Source organism: Stylophora pistillata, chromosome 8 (assembly GCF_964205215.1).
Source record: "Stylophora pistillata chromosome 8, jaStyPist1.2, whole genome shotgun sequence".
NCBI classification, from domain to species: domain Eukaryota; kingdom Metazoa; phylum Cnidaria; class Anthozoa; order Scleractinia; family Pocilloporidae; genus Stylophora; species Stylophora pistillata.
The window spans coordinates 16353574-16373573 of NC_142526.1; the positions used below are offsets into that span (position 1 = coordinate 16353574).

At 38.2% G+C, this 20000-nt stretch overlaps 1 protein-coding gene across 4 annotated transcripts in view; it reads left to right on the plus strand.

Annotated features, from left to right (window-relative positions):
- The window catches only part of LOC111321534 (angiopoietin-1 receptor), a 42074-nt gene that overhangs the window by 64 nt on the left and 22010 nt on the right, over window positions 1–20000 (plus strand). Inside the window, exons 1-9 of one of the 4 annotated variants that reach the window (XM_088729692.1) lie at window positions 1–242; window positions 575–658; window positions 2867–2996; window positions 3268–3310; window positions 4880–4913; window positions 5156–5207; window positions 9795–10354; window positions 10534–10824; window positions 11249–11536. The exon at window positions 1–242 is cut by the window's left edge and continues 64 nt beyond it. In XM_088729692.1, coding sequence (XP_088585818.1) covers window positions 2986–2996; window positions 3268–3310; window positions 4880–4913; window positions 5156–5207; window positions 9795–10354; window positions 10534–10824; window positions 11249–11536 — 1279 coding nt within the window. In that variant the 5' untranslated portion in view covers window positions 1–242; window positions 575–658; window positions 2867–2985. Of the gene's footprint in view, window positions 243–300; window positions 659–1995; window positions 2184–2600; window positions 2820–2866; window positions 2997–3267; window positions 3311–4879; window positions 4914–5155; window positions 5208–9794; window positions 10355–10533; window positions 10825–11248; window positions 11537–20000 lie in introns of those variants that run through there. The other 3 variants (XM_088729691.1, XM_022924445.2, XM_022924449.2) reach the window with 3 other exon arrangements.

A 20000-nucleotide genomic window follows, 5' to 3' on the forward strand; every position in this document is an offset into this window, starting at 1 on the left:
TTGAGGCCTGAAAAATTCAGCACCTCGTCTAACTTCAGTTTTACGGTGGAAGAAAGATAACACTTCTGGGTTCCAACACAACAAACAAACCAAACTCTCACAACTTTTAAACACGTATTTAGTCTACTTTCAGCATTTCCCCACAAACGTCTGTCAGTAAGCGCCTAATTAACTCAACTGTGGAATGTGCCTATTCAAGAGACGTAAAAATTTGATTTTGCTGAAAAGAATGGAAAATTAAGGTGAGATTGTAGAACATTTATATTCAAGTACATATCGGAAATTTTTGTCAGAATGCCACTAAAGCTGGGAGGATCTTTCAAACTTCCGAGAAAACTTTCACTTCCGCACGTCCGGCTTCCGATATCGCTGAAAGCGAATTGTCTAGTTGTCGCGCCCATGATCTGCTTCAGTTTCTAAGGAAGTCCTGAAAGATTATCCACATGATTATTGTGAGTTTACTTGAGAGAACGGATGTTAAACAAGCTTTTCAATAGGTAAAACAGTCATATACTTCCGTGAAATACAATCGAGCTATATGTAATCCAGTAACGCATGCAGTTTGTGACTACAGAGTTAACAACTTGGGATCACGGTAACCCATGAACAGAAGGGAAACACGCTGAAGGAAGATACGCACAACTGAGTATTTACGGGTGTAAGTATGAATATGTTAAGTATTTCAACTGTAGTATTACCTGTTAGATATTCGTCGAATTTTGAAAATCTTCAACTGCGTTTCAGGACTTCAGAACTAAATAGTTGCACACGTATGTGGCTGTTAAGTTCAAATTAAAATTAGTTGAATGCAAAATTTGAAAAGGCATGAGCAGAAACTGCACTACAAACAAAACAGGCAGAACTGAGTCAGGATACTCCTTGAAAGTTGACTAGACTGAAAACTTTTTTCAATTTCTTTACAACTTTGTTGATACCAAAAGCTTTAAAGTATGCTATGATAAAAACAAAAATTTCTCCATAAGACCTTTTTGATAATGTGGACCTCAATTTACGTTAGCTTATATTAGACACTCGATTATTGATAGGGGTTATTATAGGACTCGATCAGGCACCGGGAGTAAGGCAGAAAATCCACTTAGCTAATTCCCACATCAAAAGAAACTCAGACCAGTATCAGAACCCTAACAATGGATTTTCGGTATGTTACGCCATATTAGCGCGATACATTCGATTTCATATTTCTCTGTTTGCTCAAAAGGAAAAGGAAATTTCACTATTATTTCAGCGTTTAAGCTTCAGATCCTGAATAAAGCCTTTTGCAAAAAAGAAAATAACCCTAAATGTTCGCTACATAGCCGGGTTTCGACTTTAATTGACAATTCTTGTGCTTGTTACACCGTTGCGGTTAGAGGTGTCGGCTCTCTGAATCGAAGGCTATCAGAGCATTTGTCAAGCTATATTTCGTTTCACGGTTTATGATGATTGAAACTGTCAGGTTATAATAATCGTCTTTAGAAACAAAAGATTTATGACAATAACAACACTTTGGGGGTGATTCGGCATTTTTTGAAATATGGATAACCTGGGAACCTATAGCTAGATGTTTTTGCCCTTAGCTTTTTTTACCTTTCCTTTTTTTTTTCTTTTCATTTTTAAGCACTCTGTTTTAGCTATAAGTAAAGTTACGTGATTCAAAAGAGTTGGTCTGGGAAATCGTAAGAAGGACGCCGGTGAGTTTTCAGACTGGCAAGTGGAGGAAGTAATTTTAATTATTAATCTATGCACCTAAAAGCTGAGATGAGTCATGACAGGCAGCAGATGTTTAATGCAACAACAAACATATGAAACATATGTGTGAACTGCGGTTATGAGACGTATATGAGAACGATCCTTCGCAGTAAAGCACTATTTGAGCAATAGTGAAAATCAGACCTGAAAAAAATTTCAGGCCTGTACGGGACTCGAACCACTGACCTCTGCGATACTATCGATAGTATCGCAGAGGTCAGTGGTTCGAGTCCCGTACAGGCCTGAAATTTTTTTCAGGTCTGATTTTCACTATTGCTCAAATAGTGCTTTACTGCGAAGGATCGTTCTCATATAAGATGTTTAATGCATTGCACTGATGTAAGAGTTCGTTTAAAACTTTCACTGAAACTTAGCTCTCTTTGTGGGTGTATACTGGCTCAGTTTGCTTTTGAATTTGACTCGATAAAACCGAGGTAAATGCTTATTTACTTTTTGTTCTGTGTTTTCAATTATTGCTTCATCAAATATTTGTTTTAAAAAATGCATACAAAATTTGTACTCAATACGTTGCGTGTAAGAACTTATCTCTGCGTCATATTTTACCGGTACCAGCTAGTAAAGTAAAGTCCATTTATTTTCCTTTTACAATCCGACCTCATCATCAAAACTATAGTTTGCAGACTTTTGATATAATCTCCCCAAAGTATTGTTAATATTTATGTCTTAAATGCAAAAAGTTGAGATAGTGAGGTGAAGGCTTGGCATTTATTGCTTCCTAACGGAGAATGGGATCTCAAACGCCATTTGCGATATTTGAGACGGACATATTCCCTCTATCATATAGATGAATAGAAGATATAGGCGTCGGAGTGTGTTTGTTGATTCAACTGCTAATGGCATACAACTGATATCATCGAAATTTGACCGATGCAAGATATACGCATCTTAAAAGTGTTTATAGCTTTAATCAAGGAGATTTTCCGCTATTTTAATGAAATTCGTATGGTCTCTCAAATTTCAGTTAAAATACGGTCTTGTAGGAATAACTTTTTGGTAGATTAGCCTTCTTGTTTATATGGTTTAGTTTCACAAAAATTGGGAAGACACAAGTAAGTTGCTACATACTGAATCATAGTTCGAATTCCTTCCTTCGCAGCGTTTTAGATTCTCTCTTTGGGTTTCACAGAGCTGACATCACTTTTACAGTTAAGCAACCGATCCATACTTCGACGACGGGAATACTTGATAACAAACTGAAATCGGGCGCGGTCAAACATGGCTCTTAGGTAAGTTTGTGAGGAGAGCATTTACCTCTAGACATTTAGACGTGACAATTTTAAACTTCACACGTTCATGCCGAAATACGGTTGCTTATACGAACAACATTTAACTCTAGTGACTAAGTTCATATAATGTAGTAACACGATTTGTGAGAAAAATGACAACTTATCTTCTGTTTCTAAAAATTCACATTTTTAAGGAAATGTTCATGCAGATTCGTGGGAAACGTTGCTCCGACCTGGAAAATAAAATATAAAATAATTTATTTTTCTGCAGGTGTTTTTATGAAAACAAGATGCACTTATGTATCATTCTTGTGGTAAGTGAAGAGCTCAATCAACAAATTTAACCTGAAATAAGGCAGAAGTTGGTTAAACATGATAATGTTACAGCCGCTTTCCAAGTTTCAAACACCTTGACAACCGGCCTTAATTACAGCTATGGCCATTTTGATCGATTTTTCTTAGTAAATATATGTCGAAACGAATAACAATATTACGAATAACAAAAGGCTGATAGTTTCGAAAGAAACTGTTTGGGGCTGCGTCGGTGGGAGTAACGAAATAATTTGGATATATCAACAAAGTTGAAATGGTAAATTGGCCACCGTAACGATTTAAAAACACACACAACCCACAATTCCTCTATTCGCTCCGACGAAGGGCTAACGCTCGAAACGTCAGCTTTTGTAATCGTTACGGTGGCCAATTTACCATTTCAACTTTTTTGATATATCCAAAATATAAAATTTAGACGATACCACAAATGTTGGGTCGTTTGGGGTGACCGTCTCGGTTCTCCCCCAATCAGCACTGCACTGATGAGGCCCAGAAGGCCGAAACAGTTCTGTCTGCAGTTATATATATATTTATAGACTTCCTCAGTATTTAATCCTCAGACAATACACTACAATAACACGAATTGAATTGAGAAATTCTCGGAGAGCCTTAGCAAACTTCAAACTTCGCTAAACATTCGTGTCAGTCCAAAAAGCCTCATCTTCTGCGCGAACATCGCGCTCAACAAAACTGTTTCATAAAAAAGGATAAGTAACGCGAAACATTAATATTCCAGAAGACACGATAGACTTTAAAAAAATCACGGTCAGCCGAATTTCCCAATAGCACGTACACCAACGTGGCATCTTTGTTGTTGCTTGAAACGAGGAATGATCTTCGAAGTTGTGCACACAACTCTCTTGGCAATTATAAAGATAAACACTGATAAAACCAGACTTCAAAGCCATCACTTGGAGGTGCTCGTAGTAGCTGAAATTTGAAGTCACCTAATTTGAAGCCACCTGTTTGTTGATAAAACTGATTATTACTTTTGGAGAAGCTGACAAAGGCAGCAGAACTGATGGAATTTCTCGTCTGTGATTAAATTTTTATCCTTACTCCAGGACTGAAAATAGCTGGTGTATCCTTATAAATCAGTTTGCCAACTGCCATTTATAAGTGTCTAGGTTTATTAGTTGCATTACGATAAATCCTTGGAAATGCATGGGAACTCTTTTTAAGACATATCATAGGTGTAATCATCCAAGAAAATCCTTGACATTGCTATTCTTATGTGCGTTTATTACTGTACCCATGTAGACCTATAAGTTATTTCAAGATCAAAGTATGGTGGTAAAGGGGGTCGCATTTTTGTTATCTACTTAGATATTCTTGATAATTTATGGTAGACATGTAGTTAAGTGGTAGAAAGTTTCATCAATGTCAGAAAGCTGGAAAATCTTTTAGGAGACTTTCATTTCTTGGGATGTATTTTGTTAATTATTTTAATATTCCTAGATACCGTATAAGTTTGGCGAGAGAAATAAAGATATTTAGTGAATGTTTAAATGGCGAATTGCAATTTAAGCTATTTTTATCCTCATTAACAGAACTGCTGTTGCGTTCTTGCCAATTCGAAATTCAGTAAGTTACTTTTGTTTATCATTTGTTGGTACTTCAAACTTCTCTGTTTGTTTATCTGAATGCTTCTACCTTTGTGTCTTAGTAACGGTTATTAATTAATTCTATTATTTTCCACCAGCTTGAGTAAAACAAATTATCCTTGCTATCCTTGGATTTGACGTTCTGACATCACGAAGCATACATCACTTTTTTAACCAAGGAAACAGAAAGTGAAATGTTTTATTCTGTTTTGTGATTTTCAGGTTCTTTTGATTATGTTTACTGGCCTTTAAATGGAAGTGAAAATGATATTGGGTGAGTGAGATGATTGCTATGACTTCTGGGAATTCCACCCATGCTTGAAACGGTGTCGCTAGGCTGCAGTCTAAATGGGCTAGAGGAATATTTTGATGCATCAGCCAAAGCATCTGCTCACTTGTGGATTGTAAACTAACGTTTGACGTTACATTTTACCCGTCATTCGAATACACAAAGAAAACACGCTGTTTTTCACGGGTGTTGTGAATGAAGCAAAACCCCGATTGAATTGTTTGTACATCATTGATGCTTTTAGTAGAAATAGGCCTACTTTTTTTCAGACATAAATGTCGCATAAATGTTTTTAGTATTGTTTATGACAGAAGCTCATGACCTAGAAGCGTCTAAACTCTCCTATATTGTCTATAAATAAGCTGGGGTTTATTAACCGGCCAATCAGAAGCAAGGATGCAATTTTTGTCCAAATGCGGAATAAAAGGTTTAAGCAGTGTTTTCCTTTATAAAAACTCACATCAGATTACAAAGAGGTATTGAAAAGCTTACAAGAATGAATGATTAAGCCATAATCTTTATTGGGAAGCACTGGATAAGTTATGGTAATTGATTACCCTTAGGAAAGACTTGGATACCATTTTCTGAAAAAAATTTCAGTTCAACTCCGCCTTTAAAGGTGGCGGTCGGTGATTGCGCGGTAGATACGAATAGATCAGGAGGATTGTTTTGACAGTGTGAAATCCCTGACGGAAGGGACTTCCACAGGTAAACTTAACTGCAGTGAAAATAAGCTTCTGAGTTTTCATCGAGACGAAAGGATATTTGGATATTTGAATCCATGTGCTTTCAAGAGAGCAAGAAGGTGGAAAATATGAATGTCGAACCCGCAATTTACAATTTAAGTTAAGTTTTTTGGAGTTGTAAAGTTGTGAAGAGTAGTTGACTAGACTGAAGTAAATGATATTTTCAAGAATTGATTTACTTCCTAAGTTTTGTTTGACCGAAGATTTGAGACTGACTGAAAGTGAGTAGCGTCTAAATTCCAGATGTAACGGTACACAATATTTAATCGATGAGAGGGAAAGTTGTAAAAATGCGACCGATTACGCTAAAATAACGCTTGCAGCAAAAATTAAAGTGCGCACAAAGTTGCAGTTACACAAGATTTGTTTTCAAAGACAAACGCTGTAGTTTATTTGATTAAAATGTTTTTACTCCCCTAGTCAATTTAATATTGTGCCACAGTTGTCATGTGGTCGGCTCGTTTAGTGGACGAATTTGTGTAATAAACTTTATTTATATAGCGTCTATATCACTAATTGCTCTAGGCGCTTAACAATATCACAAAATGTATTAAAAAACATTGAAAAATCTAACAACTACATATATAAGCATGGAAATTAAATAGAAATATATTCACAAATCGAAAAAGGCTTGGCGAATTAAATATGTCTTTGAGTGTTTTTTGAAAGAATTCAAGGAATCGCCATTTCTCAAGGATGCGGGTATGCTGTTCCTTAGTTTAGGTCCTGCAATAGAAAATCTTCGATCACCATAAGACTTAAGCTTAGATTTCGGGACTTGAAGTAACTTATTCGAACAAGAACGCAAAGAATAGGAGCTGGTACAAAAGCTGAGCAAATTGGATATATAACTTGGTGAAAGTCCATTGATAGCCTTATATACTGACAATAAGATTTTATAAGCAATGCGGTATTCAACAGGAAACCAATGTAAGTCTATTAAAATGGGAGTTATATGTTCATACTTCTTTGAGAATCTCACATACGTGCTGCCCTATCCTCTTCTGAACTAGCTGTAGGCGGTTTAAGAGAACTTTAGGTAATTCATATAGAATCGCATTTCAGTAGTCCAAGTTAGTAGTCACAAAAGCGTGAATAATTGCTTCAGCAGATTCACGATCCAAGTATGTTCTGATCTTACCAACATTAGTTAGATGGAAATGACATGTTTTACATATCTTTTTAATGTGGTCTTCCATATCAGCACTGGGATGGAGTATCACTCCAAGATTACGAACAGAAGAGGACGGTTGTATAGTTTCACCCCCAACAAGAAATGACGAATTCCAATGAAGGACTGGGCCGATAACGTGAACTGAGTAGAAGCAGCTCGGTTTTTTCCTCTTTTAGCTTAAGACCATTAAGAATCATCCAATTGTTGATTTCCTGTACACATATTTCAATTCTAGATTTTGCTGAGGAGAGAAGGTTATCACTTCCTAATTTAAATGACACATAAAGCTGAGTGACATCAGCATAGAGATGGTACATAAGATTGTCTCTTTATGATATCAGCCACTGGTGAAGTGTACATAACTTATAACAGAGGCCCAAGGACAGACCCTTGCGGTACACCACAATTAAGTTCACGTAACGAGGATCACGTAACGAGGATCACGTAACGAGCATTCAATCTGAACAAATTGTGTACGAGATGATAGGTAGGATGCAAACCATTTCAGTACAGACCCTGTTATACTATAACGTTGAGACAGCCTATCCAGTAGTATTTCATGAGACACAGTATCAAATACAAGAGATAAATCTAACATAAGTAGTACAACGACTTCGTTTCTGTCAATTGCATGCAGATTATCATCTTGCACCTTCACAATGACAATTTTTGTAGAATGAACTGTATGGGCTGACTGAAAGTTTTCAAGTAGGTTATTTTTCATCAAATAGTTGGTTAACTGGAGAGCAACACTTTTCTCAATAATCTTTGATAGCGCTTTCAAATTGGAGATAGGTCTAAAGTTCTTGAATTGTGAAAATTCAGCATCAGGTTTCTTGAGCAGGGGTGACAATGCTACAGATTTCAAACACGTAGGCATGCAGCCATCACGAAGAGAGAGGTGTTAGCAATAGTAGGCAGCAGTAGGTCTATACATTGTTTGATAATAGAGGATGGTAATGGATCCAAGACACAGGACTTCGAGAACAGTGTTGCAGTTAGTTCCCTGATGTCATCAAGTTTCATCTCAGTAAAAGTTGAAAATTTAGTCGAAGACATTGTGAGTACCTCATCAGCTACATTGTGAGTACCTCAAAGCTACTTCAAAGAAACAATCATCGGGAAAGGCTGTATCATTTTGTGTTTCAGTGTGTAGGTTTATCACCCGTTTACTCTCTTATGGGATTGAAAGCAAGTTGTCTCCTGTGTCTGAAAATTCAGGTAAAATGGTAACTTTTTGGGAGAAAACTTACTATTTATTTGCGAAAGAAATGAGTTGTTTATGTCCTTATGCGTTCGCTACAAAGTGAATGGTTTACCTATTGAAATTTGATTGCGTCTCCATTTAGAAAAATTGGGTTTAATTCATTTTGAAGAGTTCTAAAATGTTGAATTTCATTAGCTGTAGTGGCTACATATTAGGTGTTAAGCTCTGCTCTGACCCGCTTGCGGGGTAAAATTCCCGTTGTTTAGCTGTAATAATATTTCCAAATGTTGAGGAAAAACAATAAACTTGGCTGTCAATTAAACTCCCGAAGCGTGCGAAGCACTTCAAATAATAACTTTGCGGTTTGCATCCTTCATGATGAATACAACTTTCGTCGGTTCTCTAAACTATGGTCGAGTTTGAAGTTTGAAAACTACAATTTGATAACGTATTCCCGATTAGTGCCGATGTAAAGTTTTTACTTATTACGCATTCAGTTATAATTAGAGATGAACAACTCCCTATTAGGAAGTAAATTCTGATTAGCGAGTCTCACGCTCTAATAAACCTCGGCTCTCGGACATGCATAATCGGCTCTCGGACATGCATAATCGCTTCAGGGTTATATGCTTTTGGTCAAAGCAATTGATGAAAATCCATCCCGGCCTGCAAAGGTTTCCCAATTTTTAAACGATTTTTAATTCCTTTGCTCAAATATAAACTTGTGGAACTCGTTTTATGTGTGATACGAACAAAACCTGTTGGACTCGTTGGTCAAGCCAGTTCCTTTGTTCTGATACTAAACCAATTGTCTTTTAAAAGTCGAATATTTTCCTGGACGCTATTCCTACTTCCTTTTATCTTGGAAAGCTTTTACATGGTGGGGCGAATCATGTCTGTATGTTTTACTGTAAAGCACGACCGCTTATGTATCGGATCTCTCAGTTTCTAGCTGAGCAATAGAACATTTTTTTTTAGGTGTAATACGTGTTAAAACCACTTGGGATGTTGGAAGAACACGAGGAAAGCTTATAAATCACTCGCTTTCGCTTCGTGATTCATAACCGAGTGTTCTCCCAACATCCCAAGTGGCTTTATTACGTTCAAGAGCCCGAAAAATAATTTGTTCTATTGCTTTCATGACATAACTAATTACACGCGGGCTCTATAACCTGATAAAGCATCCGCTTGGAAACTGAGTTGACCAATCAGACAATGCGTGGTATGTTCTTTATGTTATAAAATGCATTAGTTGCAGCCATCACGTGTATAATTATCCGAGCTGGCCCGGCACCACATAAGAAAGCGACGCTGTGTATTCAACTTTGACACGATGATAATTGAAATAAAGCCAAAAAAAGAGTTCCTATTATCGACACTTTCACCAAAAGGTTCTATTTCCACGTCAGTCACTGTATGTTAAGCAAAAGGTCGTTATTTTTCAGGTACGAAGCATCGGATTTTACGAATGGTCGATGTCCCGAAAGCAAGTCGCTTAGTTTCCACACAGTAACTAATACTACTAATGCTACCTCCGTAGAAGCTCCTTGTTTGCCCCTCAATGGTGAAAGTTTTACGTTTTCCGTTTGGCTTAAGTTTGCCCCGAATGGCCAGATCAATCAAACGTTTTATGCAGACCTAAGAAACTCAAGAAATGGTTTTTATTTGTACGTTCACAAACAGGTGATCCGTTTGACAGTGATTCTATTCACTGATCGTAGTGAACTCTTTAAAAGCAACGAAAAAATCGCATATAACACCTGGACACACCTTGCTGTAACATTTAGGAAAGAGGTCGGTTATCTCATTTTCTACATCAACGGCAAGAAGCAGAAAGATGCATCACTTTGGCAAGGATTTGGTTATCTTACTGGAACATCGAAATGTACCATAGGAAACTTGCCTGACGGCTGGAAAAACGAAACTTATCAGTTATACGGATCAGTGATGGATCTGTATTTCGTCAACTCCTCAGTGACTGATGATAATGTCGATGCCCTTAGAGGTATGTATTAGGTTACAAATATTCTATATCTTCGATCTCAGCCGAGGCACATACTGTACGGTCTTTGTATATCTTATTGTTGATATAAACAAAATAAAATAGATTTAAGAAAAAGTATACTAATTCCAGTTCACAAAACAATTTTGTCTTCCAATAATTTATTATTATCCACGTGGCAGGTTTCCCAGTTATCGAGAAGTTCGCAAATCAAGTAAAGAATTCCGTTGTGTTGGTGAAATGGATGCCCCCTTTACAGGGACAGTGTCCAATAAATGCCTACAGCATTTACTTCAAAAACAGCGATACCAACTGGACTCCAACATCACCTCGAAAGCTGCCAAAGAACACGACCACGTACCTTCTTAAGCTTTTCTGTCATACAGCATACCAAATTGCAGTGACTGCGTGGAGTTCACAAGGAGAGTCATCTCTGGAGGACAGCAGGGTTTGGAAAGTAACCACTGGTGGAGGTAATGGTGACTGCTATGTGATAATTATGTAGTTTCGTTTATATTTTACCAGTTTCAGATCTTTAACGTGTCAGCATGGTGATAGAGGCCATTAGATTTTCTCGTGATGGTGACAGTGTTTGTTTCGCATGGAAGAGATTTACTACTAGCTAGGTTCGAGTAAATTAGCAGCAGTCAGTGAAGAGCAAAAAAGTTGCCATCAGTATTATTATTTTCCTATTTTCGAGTTTCCTTAAAAAAACGTTCATGTAATGGCTATCGTGTATCCCCGTCTGCGTCTAGGTCTTTGCTTAAGTTACCTTTTCCTGCCGTTAAATACTTTTTAGGTTACAGACGAATAATGCTAACAATGACTTTTAGTAAACATCTTTACCTCTGAGTTCCTCTCACAGGTTGCTTGTCTTTCCACTTTATATTTTAACAGACAAACCAATTCCCCCCATTATCACCAACCTGAAAATGTCTGCCTGTGTTGTCAATCTTACATGGACTGTCAGCGGAGATGCCTCATGTCCGCTGAACAAGTACACTATTTACTACAGGCAAGAAGACTCACCATGGAATAAGATTGAAATCAATACGGTGGCAGTAACTAACCATCAATGGTCATTAAGGTGTGACACGCAGTACGAGTTTGCCGTGTCTGCTTGGAATGACATGGGTCAAAGCAACTTCTCAGCTACTTGGAAAAAGAAGACCCAATCTGATGAAGGTAACAGTCTTTGCATCTGCTTTATATCAAGCTCATCCTTGCTAACGGTGCAAAGAACAGATACAGCAAAAATATTAATTTGTAAAGCATACTTAAAATACACAATTCTTGATTGCTCAAAATAACTGTGCCGCTTATCGAGATGAGACAAAGACGTATATTGACATCAATGATTCAATTGACAACAACAAATTTATAAATTTGGTGATAAGGACAGATTACTACAATTGACAAGCACATAGAATATGGCAGTGAAGTTTACTTTAAGAGCGAATGTTTGAATTGACCGAGTGAAAATCGAAAAATGTGACACATGATCGAGAAATCGAAAACCTTCATATTTTTCCGAGAGATCCTTTATAGTGAACTTAGAAACGTGGTAAGGTTTCTTTCCCCCAAACTTGCTTCTTTATCCAAGAAAATTCACGAAAACTGAAACGAGCGTCAGTAGCCGTAAAATGGCGGAAATCAGTGCCCTGAGTAGAAGCAAATGAACTTTGCTCATGAAAAGCGCAAAAGAAAGCAAACTCGTATCAATTCTACAAATTTGTATTGGAGGGATTGAGGTATGACTAAGTCTAAAACGGGACCATTTCATTTAATTTTGACATCACGGAACGCTTTTAAAGATCACCAATATTTCAAAATCCAAATATCACATTTCGTAACAAATTTCCAATTATCATTTTCTCCATGCGCTATAACTCAGAATCGGTTCAGGTTAAGCAGCCATGATAAGTGGAAATGGTGTTGTTTTCAAAGATATATAAATTAGTTTGGGGCTTTTCATTTCCGCACGGAAAAACCAGGCTGAACTTTGTGAAAATCGCAACATCGTCATTTACGTCACCACATAATCTAATAGCCCATTTCCGAATTACCCTTGGCCTCATTTTCAAAACGAGTCCTGGTGCTCCTCCTTTCATATGATAATAAGTTTTCATTCACATGCAAATTAAACTCATTTTCACAAGAATGGTTGAGCACCAGGCCTCGTTTTGATAAAAGAGGCCAAGGGTAATTTGGAAATGGGCCATTAGGCACCCCGTGGTTAAAGCCGGAATTCCAAGCACATTTTAGAAGTTAGCACCGTGTTCGATCAGGAAATCAATACAATAAGCTAGCCTTGCATAGCTAACAACGACAGATTGGTTTTTATCCCTGCTTTCGTTTCAAATTCTCATCCATTTCCCATGGCAAAATTGTTTACAACAACACGTTCCGTAAGCTAGCGGAGGGCGTCGGTTTTTCTTTGCGTATTCGAACACCTACAAGTTTTAAGAAAGTTCCAGCGTAAACTTAAGCTTCATTATGGACTTGAAAGAGGACAATTCAATCATTTATAACGGCAGGTCAAATGTTCTTTGCCGAAGACGTTGAAGACAGGAAGCAACCTGATACTAATATAAATTAAGCATACTCAAGCGTTTGTCGCGCAGTCGAAATATTTTCGATCGCAAAAATACATTTTGTCGTTCCCTTCTTGCGGTTTTTTCGGTCATGAGAATACGAGAAAAACTTGTTCATTAGATGATATAAAATATGTTACCTTGGAATAGTGTTTCACTGAAAAGCAGAGATACAACTGTAGGAGGACTCACCCCCACCCCCTTGAAAACCCCGATGAGCGAGTGAAAGAAGACACTACGGCACCGTTTTTCTCGGTGATTATCAAAAAAATGACATCGTTAGGTGGAGGGATGCTGAAAGTACTTTGCTAGAAGAAAAAAATTGATGCGTCGATCAATTCAAAGCTTCAACATCGCCTCCCCTCAGGAATTTTAACTTTTGAAGATTGATTCCAGCCCCCCTGGGCCAAAATCGTGTTCAAATGCCCTGCCCAATGCTAAATTCTAGTGGTTCTCGATGGGGTTAACTGTTAGCCATAAAACGGAGAAAATTAGCCGTTAGGCGTAAAAATTGACAAATTTTAACTGTGAGTCCTAAAAATTATGTAAACGCACAAATTTAGCATAAGCCATACAAAATGGCCAAAAAATGTTACCGTTAGCCGTGAAAGCCATCTCTCCATTGAGATAATTTGGTAATATCAACTAACAACAACAAACATATGAAACATATGAGTGAACTGCGGTTATGAGACGTATATAAGAACGATCCTTCGCAGTAAAGCACTATTTAAGCAATAGTGGAAATCAGACCTGAAAAAAATTTCAGGCCTGTACGGGATTCGAACCACTGACCTCTGCGATACTAGTGCAGCGCTCTACCAATTCTACCGCAGTTCACTCATATGTTTCATATGTTTGTTGTTGTTCGATTTATCATCTACGGGTTTATATCGAATTAATTTGATGGCCTGCTCCCAGTTGGCTTGTTAGCTCAATTGGTAGAGCGCTGCACTAGTATCGCAGAGGTCAGTGGTTCGAATCCCGTACAGGCCTGAAATTTTTTTCAGGTCTGATTTCCACTATTGCTTAAATAGTGCTTTACTGCGAAGGATCGTTCTTATATAAATATCAACTAAGTTGAAATTGTAAATTGGCCACCGTGAAGAGTTAAAAAGCCGACGTTTCGAGCGTTAGCCCTTCGTCATAGCGAATGGAGGAATTGTGGGTTGTGTGTGGGTTTTATGCAGAAAGTGGAGCTTCGCTATTGGTGGGAACATGGTGACGAGAAAAACACGAATAGATTAGTAGAATGAAAGGCGTTCGTTGATACCTATGGGGTTAAGAGAGCCGATTTGAAAGATAAACTTTTGGTCAAGGGTTTTGCAGCTTTCCGGGCTACGTAAATGTAAGGAAAGGCCACAGATTACCAGATGTTGTTTAGAATTATTAGGTAGATCAAAGTGTCTAGCGACTGGTTTTAATGCGTCCTTGTCATTCCTTTCTACGTCGCGAAGGTGTTCCCGGAATCGGTCAACAAGTCACTAAGGTGCGGGATTGCAGAATATCAAAATATCAAATTAACTGTGAGATTTTGAGATTCTGAGACGTTGATATTATTTTGATGTTATGAAATGATTGTTGATACATCCAAGCCAACATTTGATATGATATGATATGATATGATACCGCTATCGAAAACTAGGTTTTGTAGCCACGTCAATTTTATCGGCCGTTGCCTTTATTCTAAAGTTATTCCTAGGGGTTTTTTGCTCCAATTTTCATGCATCTTCTTTTACTAATCAATATCACCACCAAACTCAGTGCGCCCAAAATTCTTTTTCACGCAACATTATGAGAAATACCATCAAAGCTATATGCCAAAAACGTAATCACCTCACCGAACAAATTCTACACTGCCGCTCTGAAATTTCCAAAATCTGTCCAGCAGTTTTAGTACAATCTATACGCGCCAAAATTCAGGAAACTAATTCCAAACTTTTCAATCATTTTAATCAAATTAAGGCCCAAAACTTGACCAACTTATCGGCCCCCAAATTGCTAACCACTCACCACCAGAAAACCTCAAAATTGTAGTTACCATTCCAGAAAATCTTTCACTTTCCGATTCAGAGAAATACGTCCTCAGTAAGGGCTGAAATTTTGTTCCCATTTCTAAAACAACGAACGAATTCTCCGTTAAACAAGGCGTAGAAAAATTCCTTCCTTCCTTTTTCAATGCCAAAGAAGATGATTCTAACACCTCTAACAAAGACACTTTCGAAAATCTTGAGATTCAAAAATCTAAATGGACTCCCCCAGAAGGCCAGTTCGCATCATTAGATTTTTTCATCAAAAAATGTCGCCACGACATTAACAAACTTAATTTCAATCGTAGTAACAAATTTCCAATCGTTCCTCTGAAGAGTGCTCGGCACTAAAAACCCTAAAAAACGCAGAGACATTGTTATCAAAGCGGCCGACGAGGGCGGCTCAGTACTTGTTTGGCGGACCGACCTCTACCAAAAAGAAGCTTGGCGGCAACTTTCTGACACCTCTTTTTATCAAACAGTTGACAAAGATCTCACTTCCATTAATCAAAACACCGTCAAAAATACGATTAACGAGCTTTTAGCTAAACAAGAATTGCTGGCCACTGCAAAAAATCTCATCATAACCACTCCTAGAACTTCTTATATTTACTTTTTACCTAAACTTCACAAACCTAATAACCCAGGTCGGCTCATTGTCTTGGCTTGCAGTTGCCTTACCGTACTTATTTCTAGCTATTTAGAGAAGATTATGACTCCCGTCGTCAAAACTTTACCATTATACCGTAAATCTTCTATTAAGTCCCCCGGGGGGCTTATTTTTTTCAGTCACTTTTGAGGGGGGGCTTAATCATGAGAGATTGGGGGCTTAAAAGAGAGAGGGGGGGGACTTATTTAATTTAGCGAAACGCATCACCTGTAGCAGAAATACCGTGGTATGAGACAGAGTAGGCTTACGCGTTGTACAATTAAAGTCACTGTCAAAAGTATTTAATTCACTTGTGGGAGCCTAAAAGTAACAAAGGGAGCAGGATTGGCGTAGTGGTGAGAGCGCTCACCTTCCACCAATGTGTCCCGGGTTCGATTCTCGGACCCGGCGTCATGAGTGTATTGAGTTTGTTGGTTCTCTACTCTGCTCCGGGAGGTTTTTCTCTGGATACTCCGGTTTTCCCCCCTCCTCAAAAACCATCAGCATTTGAATTTATTTAATTTAGAGTTTATTTAGATTTACACACGACGCCACAAGCTTTTCAGCTTTAAACATTATCGTTTCTAAATAAAGGTGTTATTATTATTATTATTATTATTATTATTATTATTATTAAAAAATTTGGTTCCGGTCTCATGTTCTTCGGTAATTTTTATGAGAATGGTTACTTGTATTGATTTGTCGTATACAACTTACAAACGAAAATCCCTGGAAAACTCCTCTTATATTTACATTTCTTATCTCTTACATTTAATTATTTTATATAAACAGCCTTGAAATTTAAAATACTACGGTATTTTGTAATTTGATAACCTAAACAAAACAGCGGAAAGTGAAATTGAAAAGTTAGAAACTTTATGGTCACGATTCAATATCAATGTCAAGGATTTCATCCTCATCATCCTCATCCAAAATAAGGTGTGCGACGTCTTCTTGAGCCATCTCTTCTTCTGGAACAGTAGTGCACTCGAAAGGATCGGTCTCTTCCTCCTCTTGGTGAAACGTTTGCAATCTAGGTAACAGACTTTGGTATGGACGTTACACGTTATTTGATCATCCTCCGACCCATCAAGGTTAGACGATAATGCGCACACCTTAAATGACTTCTTAATTACCTCTGCGGGTAACTTTTTCCAGGCTTCTCATACCCATTCAATCATTTGCTTGCCGTGATGGCGCTTTCATATTTCCATGCGCTGTCATTTGGTGTTCGCTTTCCGCTAGCCAACTGTCATACATCTCTCTTAAATATTCTTTCATGGGCCTATTCCAACTTACATCAGGAGTCTGGATAAACTTTGTGTAGCCACCAGCTATAATTACAGAATCAACTTTAGCTCTGTTGAGAATATCATTAACTCGAGGTGTTAGGTGACACCTAAATGCATCCCATGCTAGCGAGCGACGTGTGCCAGAAGAAAACGTTCCTATAACCTCGCGGCAAAATTGTTCAGTGAAGGCTTCATCCATCCATCCACTGTCACTGCTAGCTACAATACACTTCATGCTGTATTCTTCGTTTAGCCTTTTCACGTCACGCTTGGCTCCCTTAAACACAAAGAAAGGCTTTTTTTTCACTGTCAGCCGTTGCAGTTAGCAAACTGTTATTTTGGACTTCTCATGACCAGTAGACTTCAGATTTACTGAGTGAGCACCACGTTTCTCCACTGTTGTGTTAGATATCATGTCATTCTACGCGGCTGTCTCATCCATGGCAAAAATATTTTTTAACTCATAGTTCATCTTCATACTGAGTCGTGTTATCCTCAGGATATACGCACAGAGCTTGTCAATCAGTTGATCTGGGCTTTTCTGGGCTTTTCTGGGCTTCAGTTGTGCGACGCCTCACACTCAATCCCGTTCTATTCATGAACTTCTTGAGCCAGCCTTGGCTAAATGTCGATTTGGTAATGTTCGGATCTTCTTTCTCCTTTTCTTCCTGGAACTCTTGGACTGCTGACGTATGGCGTACGATCACGCTTTTTACCGCTCTGCAGTTGTTCTCCTTTTTATCTTCTTTTTAAGTTGGGCTGGCATTGATAACTACAAATTTGATCATACTGGCTACCACCAAGCTGGAATTGTCACTTGTGTGCAATCAGTAACTATTTTTAGCTCTACTTCGTACTCATGTCATTGTTTCTATTTGGCTTTCGTCCGCCATCTTGGATCCCCATGTGCACTTCATCGACTGGTTCGCATTCGTTTTTTGGGAAGACGTCTCCTTTACTCTTGTAATGGGACTTCTTCTTTTGACCCTTCTGTTATTAGAATAGTTTTGGGTGGTGATGTACATCCACAGCCTGGACCAAGCCCAACTGCGCTTCGTGGCTCCTCGACCGCAGGGTCTGTGGCTTCTGAATTGAACGTCTTTCCGAAGAATACTCATGCAAACATCAAAATTGCCCATCTTAATGTGCGCTCCTTGAAGTCCAGAGAAAATTTCATTCTGGTAAAAGATTCTATTCAATCGATTGGATTTGATATTTTCACTATATCAGAAACGTGGCTAGATTCTTCGGTAACTGACGCCTCTGTTTATATACCAGGATATTCAATGTTCAGGCAAGATCGTGGTCCCCAAAAAGCCGGCGGCGAACGTTGTGTTTATACGAGAGACACTTTGAAAGTAGAGTACATCGAAAACCTTTCTTCAGTGACTAGCGATGGCCTTCAGCAATTATGGCTTAAAGTACGAACGCGATCTTGTAAATCGTTTTTATTAAATACTGTCTATCGACCACCTAGCGTTCCCGTGAAGTTCCTTGATGATCTTACACGTGTTTTCATCAACTCACTTTTACGTGGTCTTAATATCTTTGTTATCGGTGATCTGAACTGCAACTTGCTCAGCGATGACTATGAATCTAGAGCCTTTTTGGATTTCTGTGCAACATTTAATTTAACTCAGTTAATTAACTCGCCAATCAGAATTAGAGAGCAGCCAGTCTTTGATAGATGTTATTATGACTACAAACAAGGAGATTGTTACACCTAGTGGGGTCCTTACTTCATCCATAAGTGACCACAATCTTATTTATTTACTACTGGATTTAAAGGTTCCCAGAGCAAGACCTTCTTACGTGTCTATCAGGAGCTACAAAAAGTACAACCCTACAAAATTTCTTGAGGATCTTCAACTCGTTCTTTTCATATGGTAAACTTTTTTGATGATATTAATGATCAAGTGGACGTGTATGGCATACTCTTTCTTGATGTCCTCAACGAACATGCACCGATCAAGAGAATTAAAATAAAAGCGAAACCAAATCCTTTTGTCTCGCTTGAAATCAAACAGCTTATGAAAACACGTGACAATTGGCACAGGAGTGCGATGTAAACAAGTGATAAACTGCATTGGAATGCGTATAAATTCTTTCGACAGGATGTGAAGCGTGAGATCCGTTTGGCTGAAAGGATTTATGTCAAATCACAGATCATAAATAGCAAAGGTAACACAAACTCCATATGGAAGGTGATTAATCGATGCTTGCCGAAAAAATATTCTGGTTTCAACAGTTTTAATAAGTATTTTTCATCGGTTGGAAGTCTAACAGCTATTAAAGCCGGTCAGTTAGCCAAGGACCAAAATCGGTCTTTGGATTCAAATGCCTATGAAATCTTTAACGTTTCTACGCTGAGTGAACAGTTCGAATTTCAACCTGTATCAGAGAACGATGTGGCGAATATTATCCTAAATCTGACTTCTAACAAAGCACCAGGCTTTGACAAAGTTCCAGCAAGAATACTTAAGGATAGTTTACCAGCCACTTTGCAAATAATCACATCCCTGATGAACAATTCCTTTAAATCTAATACGTTCGCAAGTGCGTGGAAAGTCGCAGAGGAGGACTTAGACTATAGAGGACTCAGAGGACTCATAGAGCCTACAGAGGACTCAGACTACCGTAGTATTAATGTTACTCCCGTTATTGCGCGGTTGTTCGAGAAGGTAGTGTATCGTACACAAGCACAGTCATTCATTGAGAACAACCTGAGCCACATCCAATTTGCATATAGACAGGCGGGTAGTTGCACAAATGCCTTGTTCGCTATCCAGCACCAGACATACAAGTATTTAGATAGCAGTGACTGTAGCGCAGTGCGAATTTTTACCATGGACTTCTGTAAGGCTTTCGATTTTGTGAACCATGCTATTTTGTCTGTCAAACTGAAACAGCTACCTCTAAATCCGTACATTATCAATTGGTATCATAGTTTCCTCTATGCAAGACAACAACGTGTTGTTAGTTACAATTTTTTAGGACAGTGGAAATCTGTCAATAGAGGAACCACACAAGGTAGTGTAAGCGGACCGTATCTTTTTAATATATCTTTGAATGATTTGGAGATTT